The sequence below is a fragment of the Hyperolius riggenbachi genome, chromosome 9 (genome assembly GCF_040937935.1).
Source record: "Hyperolius riggenbachi isolate aHypRig1 chromosome 9, aHypRig1.pri, whole genome shotgun sequence".
Taxonomy (NCBI): Eukaryota; Metazoa; Chordata; class Amphibia; order Anura; family Hyperoliidae; genus Hyperolius; species Hyperolius riggenbachi.
The window spans coordinates 126,127,236-126,152,140 of NC_090654.1; the positions used below are offsets into that span (position 1 = coordinate 126,127,236).

Here is a 24,905-nt window from a genome sequence, read left to right on the forward strand (position 1 = left end):
ATGTATATGTATGTATATTGAGGAACTCTTCCTGCTGTTCTAGGCACTGTATTGACCTGAGGAAGCGGGCTCAGACCTGTGAAACGTGTTGCCTGTGCTAAAAAAAAAATCTTTTGTAAGTTTACAGAGATTTCGTCATTGAGGTAAGATACCTCATTTTTCTTTTTCATTTTTAAACTGGTTTTAAAAGATTTTATTCAATCAGGGCGCCTCTTTCCCTTATTGTGCATAGTTATACCCCCGTACATATTTGTCCGAGGGGTGGTGACAGAACACCCGTTGTTTTACCACGGTTAATGATTGCTCCATCCTTTTTCGTCTAAGAGAGTGACCGCAACCAGGTCCGTCCAGGACCTGGATCAGGCCAGAGTAGCGGCTAATCCATCCGGCGCATGCGACGAGAGGAGGTAAGTTCCGCCCGCTGCCAGCCGCTGCACACTTCATTCCGGACTCCGGAGGGGACAGCGAGAGAGGGAGGGAGAGCCCCCTAAGGTGAGTGCCCATAGCTCTCCCTCTTCTCTCCGCTGCTCCCCTCCTCCTGCACGCAGACATGGCCACTTTTTCTGGGGACATATCCCCCTGGCTACATATACTGGGACATATACCCCTGCCTACATATACTGGGACATATACCCCTGCCTACATATACTGGGACATATACCCCTGCCTACATATACTGGGACATATACACCTGCCTACATATACTGGGACATATACCCCTGCCTACATATACTGGGACATATACCCTTGCCTACATATACTGGGACATATACCCCTGCCTACATATACTGGGACATATACCCCTGCCTACATATACTGGGACATATACCCCTGCCTACATATACTGGGACATATACCCCTGCCTACATATACTTGGACATATACACCTGCCTACATATACTGGGACATATACCCCTGCCTACATATACTGGGACATATACACCTGCCTACATATACTGGGACATACACTCCTGCCTACATATACTGGGACATATACACCTGCCTACATATACTGGGACATATACCCCTGGCTACATATACTGGGACATATACCCCTACCTACATATACTGGGACATATACCCCTGCCTACATATACTGGGACATATACCCCTGGCTACATATACTGGGACATATACTTCTGCCTACATATACTGGGACATATACCCCTGCCTACATATACTGGGACATATACCCCTGCCTACATATACTGGGACATATACCCCTGGCTACATATACTGGGACATATACCCCTGCCTACATATACTGGGACATATACCCCTGCCTACATATACTGGGACATATACCCCTGGCTACATATACTGGGACATATACCCCTGCCTACATATACTGGGACATATACACCTGCCTACATATACTGGGACATATACCCCTGCCTACATATACTGGGACATATACCCCTGCCTACATATACTGGGCACATATACCCCTGCCTACATATACTGGGCACATATACCCCTGCCTACATATACTGGGCACATATACCCCTGGCTACCTGTTCTGGGGACATCTCTACCCCTGGCTACCAGTTCTGGGGACATCTATACCGCTGGCCACCTATTCTGGGGACACCTATAGACCTGGGGCTACCTATTTTTGGGGAACCACTGCTGTCAGATTGAGTGTATTTTGGGGAACTGCTGCCAGGTGAGAGGTGTCTACATATTAAGGGGGCATTCTGCCTATTTATGTGAAAAGCTGTCTATTTATGTGCCTCATGACTGCTGAATTTGTCTTGTTGCGGGCCTCATGGTTACTGACTTTGTCTTGTTGGGGGCCTCATGATTTGTTGGGGGCCTCAAGATTGCTGAATTTGTCTTGTTGGGGGCCTCATGATTGCTGAATTTGTCTTGTTGGGGGCCTCATGATTGCTGAATTTGTCTTGTTGGGGGCCTCATGATTGCTGAGTTGGTCATGTTGGGGGCCTCATGATTGCTGAATTTGTCTTGATGGGGGGGGGGGGGCTCATGATTGCTGAATTTGTCTTGTTGGGGGTCACATGATTGCGAGACTATGGAAAAAGCTAAATCATCATCATATGAGACAATAGCATTAAACCTACTTTTTCCGCTTTTTAAAACAGAAAATGAAACTGGGAGGTTCTAAAAAAATGAATAATTTTTTTCAGGAGTACGATGGATGAAATTGTTTATCTTCACAGTTTATTTTCAACTTAATTTTCCATAATGTTCATGTATGAGTTAAAACGTTTGTATTTAGTTTAAATTGCTGTTGGCACTTTGTGATAGTAAAGTGACTTTGCAGTTTGGACACTCGACCTCCAAAAGGTTCGCCACCACTGTCCTAATCTAATGTCCCACCATTGCTTAGTTCATGTAAACTTGTCTCCACCCACGACCACACCCACATTCTGGTTCATGACCACACCCATTTTTCGGCACGGCGTGCTATGCGCGCCGCATGACGTAGCTCCACTTACACCAGCCCGGATTTGCGGCGCGCCGCCCCGCTTTTTGCTCCCCACTTTTTGCCCCCCCCCCCCCCCCTGGAAAATTTTCTACGGACACCCATGCCCGCAGACATCCTGTGGTCGCGCAGACACTCACCGATGCACCGGCCCCGCCTCCGGTTCACTTCTGGAATTTCAGACTTTAAAGGAGCGTACTCTCCTGTTTGTGCCTGCGCAGTACGCTCCTGGTGACATCACCGGGAGCGAAGACACGGCAACGCAGACGTAGTGGTTTTCAGACTTTAAAGTCTGAAATTCCAGAAGTGAACTGGAGGCGGGGCCAGAGCATCGGTGAGTGACTGCGCGGGCACAGGATGTCTGCGGGCAACCATTAGAAGCCCCGGGTAAGTTCAACTCCTTTTCCCCCGACCCCCCTACAGTATTCCTTTAAGTGGTTAATCAGGTTCGTCTGGTGCTTATGTAAGCACACATTCTGCAGCCAAGTGCAGGGGACACCCCTCCTTCAAAACCCTTTAACTTTACAGCAAAGCATTACACCGACTCTGGTTAGATTGTGGTAGGGCAGCAAATAGAACTTTTACAAGAGGCTGCAAAACTCTGCAGACGGGATAATACATGAGTACCTAGTATTTATATAGTGCCATCATCTTTTGCAGCGCTTTACAGATGTTGTCTTATCACTCAGAGGAGCTCACAATCTGACCCCTACCATAGCCCATATGCAATTCACTTTTTCACCTGAGTTTTCTCCTAGGTGAAATTTTCAAACTTGTCAATAAAATGCTTTTTAAACAACCAGCAAGCAAATAAATACTCAAAATAATTTTGATTGTACTTTTTCACTTACTTTTTGGTACTTTTACAATTGCAAAGTGCTAAAAAGTTATTATAAATTGTAGATGAAACATTTTCTCCTAGGAGAAAACTCAAGTGAAAAAGTGAATTGCATATTGCCCCATATGTCTATTTTTTTAGTCAAGGGCCAATTTGGGGTGAAGCCAATTAACTTATCTGTATGTTTTGGGGATTTGGGAGGAAACCAGAGAGCCCCGGAGGAAACCCACACAGACAAGGAGATAACATCCAAACTCATTGCAGATGTTGCCCTGGCTGGGTATAATAAACAAGCAAAAGGAAAATCCTCACACAAGACTACTCCACCCTTGAATGTCCAAGAATAATTAATGAGCTTTATTGATGTTTATAATTTACACAAGAATGATTAAAAACAATTAAAACCAAAGACTCCAGCTAACACACATATACATGGGGAGTCTGCCTTCGCGATTTGCTGCTCAAAGCGGCTTCTATCGGGCATATTGGATGCCAGCGCATCCCCCGTATACGTGGCCACATACACTGTGACGCCGACGACCCGCCCACTTCCTGTGACGCACTTCCTATTTATACGGGGGACGCGCTGGCGTCCAATATGCCCGGTAGAAGCCGCTTTGAGCGGCAAATCGCGAAGGCAGACTCCCCAGGCGCACACTGCCCTTCCTCCTTCCATCCTCTTCGTTGTGGCGAGTTCTTCCTTGCACCTTGTCATTCACTTGCTCGGGGTCCCGGTTGGACCACTTTCACCCTCTGTTCACCCCTCTCCGGGGTAATTCTTGTTACACCTTTGCAGTTAGTGCCCTATCTTATTCTTGCACTTCATGCACTTTGGTCACACTATTGCACTTTCATTCCTGGATTCTGGTCCTGTTTTTCTACTCGTTAGCACTTGTCACTTTACGCATCCTATGATTTACCCTGAATTATTTATATTGTAATTGAAGGAAGGGTTTGGGCTCACTAATTTATTCATGTATACCTCATTATTTATTATGTATATGTGTGTTACCTGAAGTCTTTGGTTTTCATCGTTTTTAATCATTCTTGTGTAAATTATAAACATTAATAAAGGTAATTAATTATTTTTGGACATTCAAGTGTGGTGTGGTCTTGTGAGGATTTTCCTGTTTATTATGCCTTATTATAATCCTTTCTGCACACACTGTCTCCATTATGGATTATTATATTTATTCTTATCAGCTTTTTGGACTTATATGTACTGGTGCTGCTCTCTTTCCTGGTTTTCAATGTTGCCCTGGTTGGGTGTGAAACTGGGAACGCAGAGTTGCAAGGTGAGAGTGCTATCTACTAGGCCACTGTGCTGCCCAACAATGATAAGTGCACTAGATTTGTTGGTCATCCAATCTGATGAAGATTTTTCAATCGTGTGGAACAGTTGGTATAGCAACATTTTTACACTGATAACTAAATCCACTATTTCAAATTGGAGAAAGACTACCGGTATATCAACACTTATCTTGGGCAGCATGGTGGCATAGTGAATATGTGTTGCCTTGAAGAATCAGGATCAAATTTCTTTCCTCTCACATCCCAAAAACATACTGACTGATAAGTGAATTAGTTTACCGTAAGTTTGATACTCACCTATGGAGAGGGAAGGCTCCGTCCATATCCCATAAAGCCTTTTTGGTCCCCTCCTGATGCAGTGGTTTTACCGATGTCTCTCAATACTCTCTTAAGGAGAGGGAAGGCTCTGGGTCCTATAGAGCCTTACCGTTTCTCCTATGGTTCCGCATTCCACTGCTGGCTACCCGTTAGCAGTCTCCAACCAATGGGTCAGAGCCTGGGCTCTCTTCCGCTGTGGGAGGCTTCGGCAGTCTCTGTACTGCACATGTACAAAAGAGCGTGCTATGGGGGCACTCAGACTTCCCTTTAAAAGCAAGGGCTAGAGTGGAACGCTCCCCTACACGTTGGGAGCGACGCACTATGCTCCCATACCAGCAACCTAACACTCACACTCTGCTACCGGTACCAAATATGCTAGATGGAATTTTCAGAAAGGGGGAGGAGTAAGCAAGATGCGACAGGAGTAAATGAACATGGGCATTCAGCGGGTTAGCTATAGCAGTATATTGTCACACATTCACTGCTGAGCAAGTCATTGGGCACTCTCACCTAAAGGAGTGTCAAGCTTCTTGTGCCCTGATACCCTAACAAAGCTTGCAAGGGACAGGTGCAATGCATAGGTGGGCGGGGTTACATCCATACACTGGCCAGTGGAGCTTGGGGTGTGGGGGTGGTTTGAGCATTGAGACAGCGTGCACGACACTGCAGTCAACAGGTGAATCTAGATGCTGTCTGGAACTGCGGTGGATGGATGCAGCTAATAGAGCCCACCCCTTCCACGTGATGGTCCATTGGCTGACTATTTATCCTGGAGGCCTGGGTGACGAAAAAAGCGAAGGATTCAATGGTACAAGAAGCTTGACACGCCTTTGCCTGCTCAGCAGTGAATGTGTGGCAATATACTGCTTTAGCTAATCCACTGCATGGCCATGTTAATTTCCTCCTGTCTTATCTTGCTTGCTCCTCCCCTTGCAACAAACACAATTGCTAACTCCCAGCTAAAGCAATCTCCTGCCTATATCAGGTCAGCAGACGCTAGTCAGCCAATCAGGTGTACTGTTATACACCCTTTACCTGCTGTACCAAATCTAGCAGGAAATGCATAAATTAGCATTCAGGTGGGAGGCTTCGGTTGGATGCAATCATAGATTGCATCGTTTTACAGGGACGCCCCGTGTAGGCACATCTCCCGCACGGTCCCCTCCCTAACCACTCACCTGTCAACTGCATACTGGAAGCTGCAAAAAAGAAATTTAAAATCACAAACATTGGTCCGCACGGCAGCCGGGGGCCCCAGGTCTCTCTCACTAGCTGGGGCCCCCAAACCACCATGCGATACCTAGAGGGAGGTGTGGGCAAGCCCTGGACCTCTCACCTCCAGGGAACTCACCCCCACCACCTCTAAACTGAATGCTAACTGCAACAAACACAATTGCTAACTCCCAGCTAAAGCAATCTCCTGCCTATATCTGGTCAACAGACGCTAGTCAGCCAATCAGGTGTACTGTTATACACCCTTTGCCTGCTGTACCAAATCTAGCAGGAAACGCATAAATTAGCATTCAGGTGGGAGGCTTCGGTTGGATGCAATTGTAGATTGCATCGTTTTACAGGGACGCCCCGTGTAGGCATCTCCCACACGGTCCCCTCCCTAACCACTCCCCTGTCAACCGCACCCTGGAAGCTGCAAAAAAGAAATTTAAAATCACAAACATTGGTCCGCATGACAGCCAGGGGCCCCAGGTCTCTCTCACTAGCTGGGGCCCCCAAACCACCATGCGATACCTAGAGGGAGGTGTGGGCAAGCCCTGGACCTCTCACCTACAGGGAACTCACCCCCACCACCTCTAAACTGAAAGCTAACTGCAACAAAGACAATTGCTAACTCCCAGCTAAAGCAATCTCCTGCCTATATCTGGTCAGCAGACGCTAGTCAGCCAATCAGGTGTACTGTTGTACACCCTTTGCCTGCAGTACCAAATCTAGCAAGAAATGCATAAATTAGCATTCAGGTGGGAGGCTTCGGTTGGATACAATCGTAGATTGTGAGTGGTTAGGGAGGGGACCGTGTGGGAGATGTGCCTTCATGAGGCGTCCCTGTAAAACGATGCACAACGGCATCCAACCGAAGCCTCCTACCTGAATGGTAATGTATGCATTTCCTGCTAGACTTGGTACAGCAGGAAAAGGGTGAATAACAGTACACCTGATTGGCTGACTAGCGTCTGCTGACCAGATATACTGCTTTAGCTAATCCACTGCATGGCCATGTTAATTTTCTCCTGTCTTATCTTGCTTGCTCCTCCCCTTGCAACAAACACAATTGCTAACTCCCAGCTAAAGCAATCTCCTGCCTATATCAGGTCAGCAGACGCTAGTCAGCCAATCAGGTGTACTGTTATACACCCTTTACCTGCTGTACCAAATCTAGCAGGAAATGCATAAATTAGCATTCAGGTGGGAGGCTTCGGTTGGATGCAATCATAGATTGCATCGTTTTACAGGGACGCCCCGTGTAGGCACATCTCCCGCACGGTCCCCTCCCTAACCACTCAATGGTCAACTGCATACTGGAAGCTGCAAAAAAGAAATTTAAAATCACAAACATTGGTCCGCACGGCAGCCGGGGGCCCCAGGTCTCTCTCACTAGCTGGGGCCCCCAAACCACCATGCGATACCTAGAGGGAGGTGTGGGCAAGCCCTGGACCTCTCACCTCCAGGGAACTCACCCCAACCACCTCTAAACTGAATGCTAACTGCAACAAACACAATTGCTAACTCCCAGCTAAAGCAATCTCCTGCCTATATCTGGTCAACAGACGCTAGTCAGCCAATCAGGTGTACTGTTATACACCCTTTGCCTGCTGTACCAAATCTAGCAGGAAACGCATAAATTAGCATTCAGGTGGGAGGCTTCGGTTGGATGCAATTGTAGATTGCATCGTTTTACAGGGACGCCCCGTGTAGGCATCTCCCACACGGTCCCCTCCCTAACCACTCCCCTGTCAACCGCACCCTGGAAGCTGCAAAAAAGAAATTTAAAATCACAAACATTGGTCCGCATGACAGCCAGGGGCCCCAGGTCTCTCTCACTAGCTGGGGCCCCCAAACCACCATGCGATACCTAGAGGGAGGTGTGGGCAAGCCCTGGACCTCTCACCTACAGGGAACTCACCCCCACCACCTCTAAACTGAAAGCTAACTGCAACAAAGACAATTGCTAACTCCCAGCTAAAGCAATCTCCTGCCTATATCTGGTCAGCAGACGCTAGTCAGCCAATCAGGTGTACTGTTGTACACCCTTTGCCTGCAGTACCAAATTTAGCAAGAAATGCATAAATTAGCATTCAGGTGGGAGGCTTCGGTTGGATACAATCGTAGATTGTGAGTGGTTAGGGAGGGGACCGTGTGGGAGATGTGCCTTCATGAGGCGTCCCTGTAAAACGATGCACAACGGCATCCAACCGAAGCCTTCTACCTGAATGCTAATGTATGCATTTCCTGCTAGACTTGGTACAGCAGGAAAAGGGTGAATAACAGTAAACCTGATTGGCTGACTAGCGTCTGCTGACCAGATATACAGGATCTTCTCAAAAAATTAGCATATTGTGATAAAGTTCATTATTTTCTGTAATGTACTGATAAACATTAGACTTTCATATATTTTAGATCACAAAAAGATCTATATATTCATATATTTTAGATACATTATACACAACTGAAGTAGTTCAAGCCTTTTATTGTTTTAATATTGATGATTTTGGCATACAGCTCATGAAAACCCAAATTTCCTATTTCAAAAAATTAGCATATTTCATCCGACCAATAAAAGAAAAGTGTTTTTAACACAAAAAAAGTCAACCTTCAAATAATTATGTTCAATTATGCACTCAATACTTGGTCGGGAATCCTTTTGCAGAAATGACTGCTTCAACGTGGCGTGGCATGGAGGCAATCAGCCTGTGGCACTGCTCAGGTGTTATGGAGGCCCAGGATGCTTTGATAGCGGCCTTAAGCTCATCCAGAGTGTTGGGTCTTGCGTCTCTCAACTTTCTCTTCACAATATCCCACAGATTCTCTATGGGGTTCAGGTCAGGAGAGTTGGCAGGCCAACTGAACACAGTAATACCATGGTCAGAAAACCATTTACCAGTGGTTTTGGCACTGTGAGCAGGTGCCTGGTCGTGCTGAAAAATGAAATCTTCATCTCCATAAAGCTTTTCAGCAGATGGAAGCATGAACCCACTTTTGAACCAGAAACAGCGGCAGAAGCGCCTGACCTGGGCTACATAGAAACAGCACTGGACTGTTGCTCAGTGGTCCAAAGAACTTTTTTCGGATGAAAGCAACTTTTACATGTCATTCGGAAATCAAGGTGCCAGAGTCTGGAGGAAGACTGGGGAGAGGAGAGGGAAATGCCAAAATGCCTGAAGTCCAGTGTCAAGTACCCACAGTCAGTGATGGTCTGGGGTGCCATGTCAGCTGCTGGTGATGGTCCACTGTGTTTTATCAAGGGCAGGGTCAATGCAGCTAGCTATCAGGAGATTTTGGAGCATTTCATGCTTACATCTGCTGAAAAGCTTTATGGAGATGAAGATTTCATTTTTCAGCACGACCTGGCACCTGCTCACAGTGCCAAAACCACTGGTAATTGGTTTATTGACTATGGTATTACTGTGCTCAATTGGCCTGCCAACTCTCCTGACCTGAACCCCATAGAGAATCTGTGGGATATTGTGAAGAGAAAGTTGAGAGACGCAAGACCCAACACTCTGGATGAGCTTAAGGCCGCTATTGAAGCATCCTGGGCCTCCATAACACCTGAGCAGTGCCACAGGCTGATTACCTCCATACCACGCCGCGTTGAAGCAGTCATTTCTGCAAAAGGATTCCCGGCCAAGTATTGAGTGCATATCTGAACATAATTATTTGAAGGTTGACTTTTTTTTGTTTTAAAAACACTTTTCTTTTATTGGTCGGATGAAATATGCTAATTTTTTTAGATAGGAAATTTGGGTTTTCATGAACTGTATGCCAAAATCATCAATATTAAAACAATAAAAGGCTTGAACTACTTCAGTTGTGTGTATTTTAATCTAAAATATATGAAAGTCTAATGTTTATCAGTACATTACAGAAAATAATGAACTTTATCACAATATGCTAATTTTTTGAGAAGGTGCTAGTAGCCAGGAGATTGCTTTAGCTGGGAGTTAGCAATTGTCTGTTGCAGTTATCATTCAGTTTAGAGGTGGTGGGGGTGAGTTCCCTGGAGGTGAGAGGTCCAGGGCTTGCCCACACCTCCCTCTAGGTATTGCATGGTTGTTTGGGGGCTCCAGCTAGTGAGAGAGACCTGGGCCCCCCGGCTGTGGTGCGGACCAATGTTTGTGAGTTGTTTTTTTTTCTCCTCCCCTTCTCTGGATTCCGGCTAGCTAATGGTGCCGATACCAGAGTGTGAGTGGGGGGGGGGGGGGGGGGGGGGGGCTGGAAGAAGCCCCAGGTAGGTAAAAAAAATCTACAATTTTTTTGCTAAAATTCAGGTGTGCTTTAAAGTATACCTGAGGCTAGGTTCACAGTGGTCAGTTGCATAACGCATACATTATAATGACTGTGAACTGCACTGTAGACTGGCCATAGACTTTAATACAAAGCCTGCAAGCAGTGAGTTAGAATAACACGATCCGTTAATGTGAGCAGCTCCATAGGATTGTATGGGCAGTGAGTTGACATGCAGAATTTTTCGGCAATGCAACTGACCACTGTGAACAGGGCCTCAAGGAAAAAAAATGTCCCCAATGGGTGCCTACCTAAGTAGAGGGAAGTCTCTGGATAATCCAGAGGCTTCCCACATCCCTTTCCTCCTCACTGTACCAGTGCTGGGACCCCGGTAGCCCATCGACAAAGGCTTGTCGATGGAGCTGTGTAGTAGCATGAACAAGCTCTGCTATTTTTCTGCCAAGCCCGTGTGACAGTTCGTTGCTACTGTGCAGACGCGAGTCATCCTGAACCTATGCAGTGTGGCCACGCTCAATCACATACGGGAGCGCAGTTGCAAACTTCTAACGATCCTATCGCTGGCTTGGTGGTCAGGAGAAGGTCATGGGAATCCTCTGGAGGATCAAGCAGCTTCCCTCTACCAAGGTAAGTATCTGTTTATTTTGGCCAAATAATGCGTCTTTCTACAGATATACTTTTAAAATAAACCTCTATCTTACCTCTTGCTCGGGCAGCAGCGCCCTTTTTGTGGCAGATTTAACCGCTTTTCCACGTGGGTTTTTCTGGTCGGAGTTGGCTAATTCTGAAAGATTCACAGTAATAATTGTCAGTTGAGAAAATGTATCATCGTCTTCATTTTTATCTAAGCACTTTCTTACCAAGCTCTCAAAGATGCATTCAACTGAACACACACTTTTATCTGCCTTACTTTATCAGACCTGATGAGATAACGCTGTGAAGATAGTTCAGGTAAGTACAGCTGTGAAAGCTTTGGTACAGCTCTATCCTTGCTCATCAACATGCCTCTGTATCTAGGAAAAGGCTAAGCTTGCTCTGATTCTCTCAGGTGATAATTACGCATGAGTAAAGGTAGCCATACATCTAGCGATGTATGGGCAGATTCGACCAAGAGACAGATCTCTCTCTAATCGAATCTGATAAGCGAGAGATATGTCAGCTGCCCTACACCACAGGCCGATTCCCAATCAATGTCAGAATGAAACTGATCCGGAATCGGCCTTGTGCGCTGCATCCGCCACCTCGCCACCCCGATGCTGTCCCCTAATGAAAAATTTCACCCCTCCCTCCCTTCCCCCGGTGCCCAGTGTAAAGTATACATTACCTGTCCGCCACCTGCGCTTGTCCCCCGCTAGCTTCTGGGATTCCTCCGCTCTGCATACACCCACCCACGTGGTTTCCTAGTAAGGGCATGCATGTGTGACGTCACAACGCGCACCCTTACTAGAAAACCACGTGGGGCATGTGTGTATGTACAGCGGAATGCGCCCGGAGCAGCGGGGGACAAGTGGAGGCCTACGGACAGGTAATGTATACCTTATACTGGGCACCAGGGGGGGGGGGGAGGAGAGATTTTTCATTTGAGGGGAAAGCACCGGGGGTTTCGTCACTTTCATCGCTAAAGTGCACGCCGTTCCTGCAGCACCGTACTACCCGATCAAGCAAGTTGGCCCAACATCTTGCAGCATGTGTGATCGACAATGCAACCAATTTTTGCCCCGAAATTGGTCGCATTGTAGATTGGGCATGCACTTGGCAGCACTGATTTTCATCCAATTCGATTATAATAATCGAATTGGATGGTCGATCGGCCGCCAAGTTGCTTGATGTATGGCCACCTTAAAAGTACCCTATTGCACTGTGTAGAATCCTGGTCTCTTAAAGTGGACCGGAACTTTTGTACAGGACAGAAGGAAAATATAAAGAAGCGCACCCTGTATGTATTTAGAGAGTTTAGCCTGTTTAATTCCCCCTCATCTGTGACTAATCAATAGTTGTAATTTGATTTGGCAGCTTCCATGAAAGCAGAAACATTGTAGATTTATTGCAGGATTTGTATCAGCTGCAACAAAGATTTTTTTTTGTAATCTTTTAGAGCAGAGAGGAAGTTCTGAGTTCAGGTCCACTTTAACCACTATTGCTATTCTATTGTAATTTACAGAGTGGGTTCCCTCCTGCTCCCCATTCCCTCTCTATAGCACAGAACATGCTGCTTAGCAGATAGCTAAGTAGTGGCTGGAGCAGTGCAGAGGGGTGGGCTGGAAATCACATTTGTGCACGCTAGTCCAAAGATATTGGACATTTTCTGCATCCGTAGCTGTGCCATGTCTGCAGTGGCGTAGCTAAGGAGCTGAGGGCCCTGATGCAAGTTTTACAATGGGGCCCCCCAAGTACATAACAATTGATACGACGCACCAAAACCTGCCAATGGCAACTACAGTGTCAGAGGTGCAAGAAGGGAGCAGTTTGTTAATGATTGCTACTATTCATAGCATCTATAGAAGTAATTATTATGATCACAGGACCAATAGAGAGCTGTAGTTGAGGGAGGGCCCTTCGGGCCCCAATGTGGATGCTACCTCTGCACCCCCTATTGCTACGCCCCTGCATGTCTGCTAAGAAGGGTTTACAGGCCATTTGGCAGAAGGTGCGTCAGTGAACAGAAATCCGTCCTTCATCACCATGGAGCAGCTAAATAGTGTGCTAGTTTAAGACGCCGCCTTTGATATACGGTAGAAGACCATGATTTCCATTCTATTTAAGCAAAACCATGATAATCACTCACGTTTTTTGGCTGCTTTAAGATCCTCTTTCTTGGATTGCCCACCAGCTTGTGCTGCTGCATTGGTCCCGCCAGCTGCCGATCTCTCCTCCTTCTTCTGGGGTTCCTGTGGCAAATTAGTCCTCACTTTACATAGGGTTTCATTGGGCAATTACATGTAACTGGGGAATCAAGATATAAATCACTGGCTAATATTTTCCTAAGGGCTTGTTCACACTAAAGGTGGCAATACATGGTACAATTTTTTCATTTTTTTCGATTAGATAATTTAGTTTGATTATTCCGTTAGATTGAATATACATATTTTTCCAACATGTCCGATCAGATTTTTATTGAAAAAACAGGATAATTGTTCATTTTTCTTGATAAAAAAAAAAAGATTCTTTTCAACTTTCATTTGATTTGATCGTTTAGGTCGAATAAACGGGAAAATCAAAAGTTTTTATTGTACCGTGTATGGGCACTATAAGGGTGTTTTGCGGTTTTGTTTTTTTTAAGCGCCAGTGATTTTCAAAATCGCCCTAAAAGCGCTTGTGCAATGATTCCGTATGAGAGAGTTCCCATCTGAGCGGTTTGTTTCCGATCTGCTCACCAAAGTGCTGCCTGTACCATTTTTGGGGCCAATTTCCCTATAATGGAAGGTATAGGGAAATCGTAAAACGCTTGAAAAAGCGCTTGGTATAGCGATTTCCCCATCGCTTTTAAGAATAAATACATTGTATTTATTATTTTCCGGGTCAAAGAGTTCACTTCCTGACTTGCATCAAGAAAAAACAAATCACTCTGCTAAAGCGCTTTGAAAAAAGCACTTTACAAACAAACAAAAGTGCGCAGGTAATCGCCGGGAGGACGGGAAAAAAAATCACAAAATTGAAAAACGCAGGCGTCAGTGATTTTGATTTTAGATGTGAACAAAGCCTAAGTGAATGTTGATATTTTATAATTTGCAAACCTTCAAGGCTTTCACAGTGTATAAGCCTAGGATGTGATCTGCACTGTATTGTAATAGCCGCCTGTTTTCTGTACGGTACTGTAGGATTTCATGCAGCTTTACAAATGATTTGAAAATAGTAACTATAATAACAGCATCAACACTCAAACCTGCCCATTGGGTACCAATTTGCAGGTATTTAAAGGGAACCTAAAGTGTAATAAAAATCAGCAGTTTAACTTACCTGGGGCCCAGGGGCGTCACTAGAGTTGGTGTCACCCGGTGTGGAAACTCATGGTGTCACCCCCTCTTATCCCATGAATCTCCAACCTCATCATTGCTTGTTAGAGGGGGATGTTAAGATGATCACCATGTGGCCCCGGTGGCCTTTGAACTCCATTATCATCTCAACACAGAGCAGCCAGAAGGGATAGGAGCAGGAGGGAGAAGTAAATCAGTCACTAGCCTGGTCTGTATTTACATAGCCTACGCCACTTTCCCTTAGCCTGGAGCTTGGTGTCACCCCCTCTGCTGGTGACACCTGGTGCTGTCCACCCCTACTGCACCCCCTTAGTGACACCACTGCTGGGGCTTCTTCCAGACCCCTGAAGTCCTCCTGGTCACTCGCTGTCATTCTGCACTGATTTATTCATTTCCTGACACCCTTGAAATGCTGCATTCATGGCCCCGGCCGCACACCTCTTCCATTGCACTCCCGTACCCGGGAGCATTCTGGGTTTGTGCAGTAAGTTGTACTGCACATGTGCAAGATGCTCCCCGTTACGTCACAGTGATCTAGGAGTGCAGTGGCGTGATTGTGATACGCACTGGCCTGCAACTGAAGCAAGAAATGGACCAGGACCAGGAGGACTTCAGGGGGCTGAAGGGAGCCCCAGGAAAGTTAAACTGCCTAGATTTTTTTCACTTTTGGTACCATTTAAATGCAAAAATAATAAGCTTTTATAATAAAGATTTATTTAAAATTTATTTTAATATAAAGCTCTGTCATCGAAACCCCAACACTACCCAAACCAAATTCTCTTCTGACTGTGTTCCATTACAACAGTCCATGGCAAAAGTGTTTGTTTCATCTGACCTAGACACTATCTGCAGTCCAATTTTTTTTTTTTGGGGGGGGGGGGGGGGGGAGTAGGGGACAGCTATCCCCTTTAGTTTACGAGGATTTGGGCAAACATTATGTCCGTACTGGTTTATGTACAAACGGCAATACAATTAATCCAAAGCCTTCTAAGTGTGTCTGAGTCTGCTGCAGGCAAATCATTCCTCCAAGTGCAAGAAAAATTATAATTCTTCTAGCTCCATTCAGCTAATTTTAAGTAATCCACTTTCAGTAGAAGTCACCCACTGTATATACAGTAGTTTTTACCTTCGCTCCTTGCGAACCCAAACCTGAACATTTTACCTAAACATAGCCATGTCGCTCATGAAACCTGAACAGACAGTTTTCTCCGGTGGTGCAGCTCCCCAGCAACTGCATCTGTACAACCATTAATCTTCTGCCAACCCACCCTCATAGAATCTACCAGTGGCGTAGCTAAGGAGCTGTGGGCCCCGATGCAAGTTTTACAATGGGGCCCCCCAAGCACTCTATACATAACAATTGATACGGCGCACCAAAACCTGCCAATGGCAACTACAGTGTCAGAGGTGCAAGACGGGGATGGGGAACAGCTTGTTAATGATTGCCACTATTCAAAGTATCCATAGATGTTATTATTATGAGCGCAGGACCAATAGAGAGCTAATACTGTAGTTGAGGAAGGGTCCTTTGGAGCCCCTCTGGCCGAAGGGCCCGATGCGGTCGCTACCTTTGCACCCCCTATTGCTACGCCCCTGGAATCTACCCAATGTTGAAATTTCAGAATATTGGCGAGCCATACCTTCTCCTTATCTTTCTTCTTTGTGACGCTCTGTTTGGTCTTCTGTGCTGGAGTTTTGTCTGCTTTCTCAGCTGCTGCTGTGCTGAGATGGCTGGGTGGTCTGTCACTTTTAGAATCAGCATTGCGGGAGGCAACTGGCTGTAGAAAAACAGAATATGCCACCATAGTAATCAAGTACTAGAATTTCAGCCATTAGTTTCTGTAGAGCTGGTCAATGAGATGTAAATATCTCTGACTTTCATGCAAATTGTATGGAGCTTGAAACTGGACCAATCAAATGCAATTCCTGTCACTTTGCTTTGCTGATCAATAATGAAAAATATGAAAATCACACTCACAGAACACGGACAATGCTATCTATGACGTTCCCAACCAACCTCTAAATATTGTACTTCCCTGCTGATCTTTTTGCTTTAATACTTTGAGATGCATATCTGAAAGAAGCTGACATAAGATAACATGATACTCATACTCAAAGTGGATCCAAGATGAAAAACTAACTATAACAAGTAACTTGTCTATGTATCTTATCTAAAGGTTACACAGCAAATCTAGCTGCAAACAGCTTCAACCGTATATGATTATTTCTTCTTGTGATACTGTACAATGAGAGCAGCCATACTCTGCTTGTCATCATTACACACAGGCAAGCTGTTCTGCATCTCCACCCCTTGCCTCTGAAATCTCTGGCTAGGAATGCCTCCTCCTCCTTCGGGAAAAGCCTCCTCCTCCCCAGACTGAGCTCCTGTGAGCACTTGCTACATGGGCCTCAGAATGCCTAGGCGCTGGAGGAGCTGTGGGCGAGGCTTGTTTCGTTTATAGCTAATTAGAGTATTAAAACAAACAAAAAACAGTATTTGGCTTGAGGAATGCCCTATAAACTATATGTAAGGGGCACAATTATGCACAGGAGAAAAAGTTTATCTCGGATCCACTTTTGAAGCGAATCAAGCGAAATGTACTCACATCTATGGAATTACATCTCCCGCAACACGGCTGGGAGATACAAAATGCAGTCAGCACAGCCAATCTGAAAAGAAGATGGCACACCCTGAATGGATGGGGGACCAGAGTGGCAACACCCCATAGGTAAGTAATGGTGAATCCCCCAAACCCCAAAGGCGCACACAGTTTAGAACTTCCCTTATGGGGAGGTTAATTTAGAAAAAAATTTACATTGGTGCTCAGGTCACTAAGCCTTGTACCCATGCTAGATGGTTTTAGTCAAAGGGGACTGCCTCTGCTGAGAATCTAGCATGTGTATAGTGGTCCCCAATCCCCCCTTGATGGATCAGAAGGTGAAAGAATCAACTGTGCGGATCTTTTTGGTAAAACACACGCCAAGGGTACTCATTCTCACTATGCCCGCTCTATTCCAATACGGCACACCCCCTCCATAGCAACAGTACAGAACTTGGTCCTGAACTGTTGCATGGGTACTTGATTCCCAATCACTGCAGGCGACAGCCCTCATGTGTGTAGGATTATATATTCCTGGTGAGTGAGAATACTAAAGCCACATGATAAGCATGTCAGTCAGTTGCATAGTTACATTACTGTTCACAGAATAGTTAGTGTGATCATTTTTTGTGACCAGATAGAATACCTGATGTGTAAAATCAGCTGAGGCAGTCCAGTGATGGCTAAACCATTACCCAATATATCCATTGACCAGAATGTAGTGATATGAACTTGATGTGAACTTGTAGAGAGATGAAATTGAGTGATACAAACTTGATATTACTAGAAAACAAATGACAAAACAAAACCTTGTTTCAGCGCTCACCGATCTCGGATGTTCCAGGACTTCCTTCTCCAGTAAGAGTCGTCTCCTTTCCACAATCTCGGCATGAGTTAATGAGAATTGTCCCAGCACCTAGCCAAGAACAGGACACTGTGATGCAAAATACACTTCCCTGACACTGAATGACGGTGCAAAGTGACATGTACTAACCTCTGCCAGTGCCTGTGCTCCTTTATCGCCTATCTGATTGCTTGACAGGTTCAGAGAAAGCAAAGATCTGTCGAATCTTAATGCCTAAAGCAGAAACCAGATTGAGATAACATAAGTTTCACCATGTAGCGAAGGCATATTGCAGCCCCGAGGGCTGGGTGGCCAAGCTCTTTACCTGTGCAATGGAGGCAGCACCCTGGTCTGAGATGTGATTGTAGCTGAGCACAAGGGAAGTCAGGTTTTTGTTGGTCAGCTTCAGGCTCTGCAGTGCTTGGCTAAGGAGTTTGGCCCCCTCATCATTAATCTTGTTGTTTCTGAGGGATATGTGGGTCAATCTATGTTGTAAGAGGATACAAATATAAAGTGAGCCCGCAGTAATCAATTCCTATTTAAGTTTTGGGTGAAATTTTGAAGGAATACGATCCTCATATCACTGGGTTCTATTCTCCTCCTGTTACTTTTATTGTTTTATATGTTCCCTCAGTTAGAACAGGAGAGTCAAAATCTTTGCTTTGGGGACACAGAAAGTACACTGCTTTAGATTGTCTTTGTAACCTAGTGGTCCTCCCCTTCTAGCTGTACCTGCTAGTCTAGTGTCTTCCTCCTCCATTATAGCTGTACCTGCTAGTCTAGTGTCTTCCTCCTCCATTATAGCTGTACCTGCTAGTCTAGTGTCTTCCTCCTCCATTATAGCTGTAACTGGTAGTCTAGTGGTCCCTCCAACTACTCCTTCTAGAGATCAGCAGTAGAAGGTGATGCTGGTAAGTATCTATCACCTCTCCCCTGCATGGTTGCCAACCTAATTTCCAGTTTCTAACAGACAAAAGGACCAAAAAGTCTGGACGCTCATAATGTTGTATAGGTGGAGGGTGGAGTCAGCAGGGTTGTGGGTGGGGCTTAATTGTGAGTGGTCACTTTTTTAAAACATTTTTTTATATAAATGAATGGTTGCAATAGAACATTAAATTAATCAACCCCTTTGGGTGCAGGGTTGTTTCTGACCTATTTGGCACCCCAGGCGCCATCTTATCTAGACTCAGGCCACATATTTCTACTCATCTCTCTCATAATTTGTTTATCCCCCATCTATGTTGGTCCCACATGTCCCCATTTCTATTTACTACCCTATTTCACCTTCAAACCACCCCCATCCTCTCCATGTCTTGCTTACCTACTCATTGGTGGTGAGTGTCTTTCCGATTGTCTCCCTGTGGCAATACTGGTAAATGAGGGAACATGTGAGCCTTTTGTGTCATCTGACAGGCAACTAAATCCTGTGAGCCCACTAAGAGCTGTGTGTCAGCATTAGTTAGGAAATGAAGCTATGCTGGTACACCCCTGCACCCTGAGCAGGTTTACAGCGCACGGGGTGGAGTACCCCTTTAAATCCATTAGCCTGAGTTGAGAAGACAGTGTTCCTTTCAAAAACCAGACCTCTGCCACACAGGAAAAAGGTTATCTATCAGGGGGGGGGGGGGCAATAAAGCTTCTCCAGGAAATCCCCCCATCCTAGTTTTAAAGATAAGGAGATGCATGGAGGAGAACAGACCCCCTCATAAACTCATTAGGACCCATTCACATTCCTGCACGGCGCCTGACCAGAGTAGAGACATGACTTTTAATTCACCTTGATATGAAGGAATAAGTCATTCAGACATTTTACTAAATTAATCCGTTTTCCATCTATGCTAGCCATTTCAAAATTAGCAGACAATTATTAAAAATGATCTGTGTATGATTAGACCACTCAGCATGACACTACCACCTTCCGAAAGCAAACAACAGTGTGCTCCGCAGTGGAATACCCCAGGACACACGTGTTTGTGTTTGGTACCTGTGTGACGCAGAGAATGCCAGCAGCGTACCTGTGTCACTCTCTACGCGTTATAGTCGGCTGTCGCTGCGTTATAACCATTACAGTTATTGTATATTCTTTCTGCTTGTCATGACAAAGGGCGGGAGAAGGCACACACCCCCATCTCCTGTTCCAACTCCGCCCTCTGGCAGAGGAAGAGTTAAAACAACCCTGCTGGACACAGAGGGGAGTCTTTTGTCCAGCCATCCATACCATCAAAGGATTGGCATTTCATTCTATCAACGGACTTATATCCATTCCACAGAACTTACCAGAATTGGACTTCATATCTTCTGTTGGACTTATTACCGCAAAAGGACATACGGTAACTTGACAAACTGCTCAGATTATCAATAGCTATTCTTACATTTAATCCTTATTATTTCTGTATCCATTTGTTTCTATTGCTATATTTTTGTTCTGCATCATTTCTTTAAATAAACGATTCTAAATCGTTTGTCTAAGTGCTGTTCTGAAAAATCTCCGCCAAAAGAATTCATATCTCCGTAGAGACGTTACCATAACTGTTTTGAGATTAATATTGTTAGTTTTGCTATCTCTAGAAAGGTTGTCAAATTAATCATTTTTCCTACAGGATTTAGCTAGAGTTAGACTTTCGCACGCTTTATTGCGGATTGGTGGCAGCGACCTGGCCTCTATAGGAGAGCCCAGATTGTATCGATTGTATATACAATCAAAATTGGACTGTGTGTGGACTCACCAACCAATCCCATACGGTTACTTTGCCTGCGATGCTGACTTCAGGATTCCCTCAGGGTCTGAGGCTTTATGGTAAACTGCAGCAAAGGGAACAGGAATTGGTGGGTGACTGCGCATACATCACAGCGGGTGACAGGGAAGGCTGCAGAGTACAGGCACTTTAGAAAGATGCTGGGCAAAAGTGGCAGTATTGGAGAAGGCAATGCCGGTACATACATCTATATATATATCTATATATCTTTATATATATATATATATATATATATATATATATATATATAGTTATCTATATATCTTTATATATATATATATATATATATATAGATAGATAGATAGATAGAGATAGAGATATATATATATATATATATATATATATATATATATATATATGCTGTATATACATATACACAAACACACACACGCACACCCAGTTATGGCCGAAATTGTTGGCACCCCAGAAATTTTTCCAGAAAATCAAGTCTTTCTCACAGAACAGTATTGCAGTAACACGTTTTGTTATACACGTTTATTCCCTTTGTGTGTATTGGAGAAAAACAAAAAAGGGAGTAAAGAAAAGCAAATTGGACATAATGTCACACAAAACTCCAAAAACGGGCAAGACAAAATTATTGGCACCCTTAACTTAAAGGAATTCTATCAAAGATGACATTTTTGAGAAAACATCTTTAATCAATGTAAAATACATGTAAATAAAGAAGTCAGCATATATTTTTGTGTGCTGTATGTTTTTTTAACATGTGTGTGTAAGACAGTGTGCCCTGAGGACACACTGACGGCGACGGGGCACTGGAATAGTCCATGTTGATGGGGGTTACTAATTGTAAAACCGAGCATTGCAGGCCGTTTCCCTAGCCCCCTCACCCGTGGCCGCCGCAGTAACAAGCCATCCGTTCTGCTCAGTTTATCCCCGACAATAGTATGTGAGAGAGGGCGCACTTCCATATGCGCATTGATCAGTGTCCCCGTCCCGGCGAGTCAGTGGATGTTTGTTATTGAGGCAAAGTAGGGCGGAAGTGTTCCGTGCTGACAGAGCGTTGTAATACAAATGTATTCTGTATTACAACGCTGACTTCTTTATTCACATGTATTTTACATTGATTAAAGATGTTTTCTTAAAAATGTCATCTTTGATAGAATTCCTTTAATATTTGGTTGCACACCCTTTGAAAAAATAACTGAAATCAGTCGCTTCCTATAACCATCAATCAGCTTCTGACACCTCTCACCCTGAATTTCGGACCACTATTTCTTTTCAAACTGATCCAAGTCTCTCTTATTGGAAGGACGACTTTTCCCAACAGCAATTTTGAGATCTCTCCAGGGCCGGATTACCGACCAGGCAACAAAAGCAGTCACTTGGGGCCCCATTCAGGGTCAAAGGGGCCCCATCAGCACATAAACCAGCCCTCGCCATCCTGTCAGCAGTGGCTGGATGGTTATAATGGTTAAAGGGACTCTGAGCAGTGCAGTAACTATGGAAAGATGCATATCATTTTTAAGCTCTCGTTTCCCTCTTTCCAATGATATATAAACCACCGCCCTATGCCTTTTAGTTTTTGCTATTTTCGTGATCGAAATCGCGGCCGCGGCAATTTCGATCGCAAAAATTGCGAAAACTAGGGTGGCAGTTCATCTATCATTGGAAAGAGGAGAAAAAGAGCTTCAAAATGATATGCATCTTTCCATAGTTACATTGTATTACACAGGACGACTTTTCTCCAAAGTCGACAGCTCGATCTAGCACAATGCAATGAAATATAAGGAACCCAGGGGGATATAATTACAAACATCATGCTGGTAGGTGTGAGGATGTAATTAATTAGTTGTGGGTATGCTTAAAGGCATACCCACAGGCACTGCTCGGAGTCACAGACACAGGAGACCAGAGTTCGAATCTCGTCTCTGCCTGTTCAGTAAGCCAGCACCTTTTTAGTAGGAGACCTTAGGCAAGTCTCTCTAACACTGCTACTGCCTATAGGGCGCATCCAAGTGGCTGCAGCTCTGGCGCTTTGAGTCCGCCAGGAGAAAAGCGCAATATAAATGTTATTTGTCTTGTCTTGTCAAATGATGCCAAGCGCTGCTGATTGTCTTCAGAGCCAGGCTCTCCTCCTAGATCCCACTCCTGCTACTGTGCGCTCTGCCGCTGCCCACTCCTCCCTCCCTTCCCACAGAGTACCACAGCTGCAGCAAGAATAATAGCAGCAGTTGGCAAACGCTCACTCACCTATCTATGATCCAAGCGATAGAGATCCCGTCATCTGAAACCCATCTGTCTCTTCTACAGTGCAGCCGCTCGCTCTGAACTTCCTGATTCTCAGATCAGACAGCAAGTAGGAAGTAGTAATAGTAGTAGTAACAGAGCGGCAGCACTCTAGAGGAGACAGATGGGCTCCGGATGACGGGACCTCTATTGCTTGGATCGCAATAGGTGAATGTGAGTCATCTGGTGCTGTCATTCTCCCCCGCTGCGGCTGCCTTCTCTGCTGGACTATCGTATTCACTGGGATGGAGGCTGCAGGGTGGCTGACTAGTTTGGGAGGAAATCGGTTGTTCGGTGGTGGGGGTGGTTATGTAATTCTGTCTGGGGAACAGCTTCCGGTTTGGCGGTGTCCAGAGCTTTCTGCTATTGCCAGGCTGGAGATGCAGGGGGAGAGTGCTGCTGCTGTGATATCTGGCGCCCTCTTCACAGGGGTGCCCCAGCCCCTGAGTGCAAATGTCCCAGCCATTCATCTCTCACTCTGCATTTTGCTGCTGCTATTCCCTGCATTGTGCACCCACAGAGGAAAGCGGGCTGTTGCCCATAGCAACCAGTAGCTCGGCTGCCCGATGTGTGCGGCATGTTGCTGTGCAGCTGCATCTTCTGATTCTATTACAACATGATGAGGGGCCCAAATCAGTTACTTTGCTTAGGGCCCCATTTAGCCTTAATCCGGCTCTGGATCTCTCTACAAGTGTTCAATGGGATTTAGATCTGGACTCATTGCTGGCCACTTCAGATGGTTCAGATTTAGTGCTTTGTTGCCATCCATTTCTGGGTGCTTTTTGGTTTATGTTTGGGGTGATTGTCCTGCTGGAAGACCCAAGATCTTGGATGTAAACCCAGCTTTCTGATACTGGGCTCTATAGTGTGACAAAATCCTTTGGTAATTCTCAGATTCCATGATGCCTTGCACACATTCAAGACACCCAGTGCCAAAGGCAGCAAAACAACCCCAAAACATAATTGAACCTTCACCATATTTCACTGTAGGTACTGTGTTCTTTTCTTTGTAGGCCTCATTCCGTTTTCGGTTAGCAGTAGAATGATGTGCCGCAGAGTAGCAGTGAGTCTGCCCCTCTCACTATCAGTGCACTGACCTGTCTAGCCTCAGATGGACTCTGATCCATGAGGTAATATCTGCTCGAGGAATTGTGATCCATGTATATGACTTTCCCTCATGGTATAAAGGCATAATAATGCGAAAAGACCCCCCCCCCCCCCCACTGCGCACAGGAAGCCCCTCTCACCCGCAGGAAGCTCCTCCCCCATCTTGGACACTTTGGAGTAAAGAGGTCCTAGTGTAACCATCCCGCAGCTGTGTGGCAGCAGGTAAGATGGTGTCTCCCTGACAGCAGTGACTCCCTCCCCAGCATTCACAGTGACCACTCCCTCAACCTTGTACCCACAGTGACCTCTCCCTCCACCTAGGACCCGTACTGACCTCACCCTCCCCAGCATTAGCACTTAGTGACCCTGCATTCCCCAGCACCAACACTGACCTCTCCCTGTCCCAGCACCTACATTGACCTTTCCCTCCCCCAGCAGCACCCTTTCTGTCCCCAGCAGCACCCAAATTATTGTTGTTATATTATTGTTTGTCTGCACTTATCTGAGGAAGTGGACCCTATGTGGCCCCGAAACAATTGTCATGCATAGTGTTTGACACGTCATGGAATAATAAACTACACTTTTGCTCAGAAGCTGGTGTGCGAACCAATCCGTTGGACTGTTTGGATTAATATTGGATGTTGCTTTGCATCCTTGGCTCAGTACCCTGGTATTTACAGTAAGGTGTGCCGCTCCTAAACTCTAATCTTCATGCACCCAAATTACCTGCATTTAAAACCCATGTGACACCCAATGCCAACCCATAGCCAGCACTCAGTACAGGCATGGCACACCCAGGAACTGCACCCAGCACCCACATGACATCCAGTACATTCACCCAGATCTCACATGGCACTAAGTACCTGCAATCAACACCCCCTTGACACTCGATACCCACCCATAGCCAGAACCCACATGACACCCTGTACCCGCACCCAGATCCCACATGGCCCCCCAGCATCTGCATTCAGAAACGAGGAGAAGGG

The 24,905-nt window shown here is 45.5% G+C and overlaps 1 protein-coding gene across 4 annotated transcripts in view; it reads right to left on the reverse strand.

Annotated features, from left to right (window-relative positions):
* Positions 1–24,905, reverse strand: part of LRRC71 (leucine rich repeat containing 71) — a 68,011-nt gene that overhangs the window by 15,871 nt on the left and 27,235 nt on the right. For all 4 annotated transcript variants that reach the window (XM_068251700.1, XM_068251699.1, XM_068251697.1 and 1 more), the window contains 6 exons: positions 18,132–18,291; positions 17,957–18,040; positions 17,789–17,878; positions 16,003–16,140; positions 13,174–13,276; positions 11,090–11,172 (listed from right to left, as the gene is read on the reverse strand). In XM_068251700.1, coding sequence (XP_068107801.1) covers positions 11,090–11,172; positions 13,174–13,276; positions 16,003–16,140; positions 17,789–17,878; positions 17,957–18,040; positions 18,132–18,291 — 658 coding nt within the window. The remainder of the gene's footprint in view (positions 1–11,089; positions 11,173–13,173; positions 13,277–16,002; positions 16,141–17,788; positions 17,879–17,956; positions 18,041–18,131; positions 18,292–24,905) is intronic.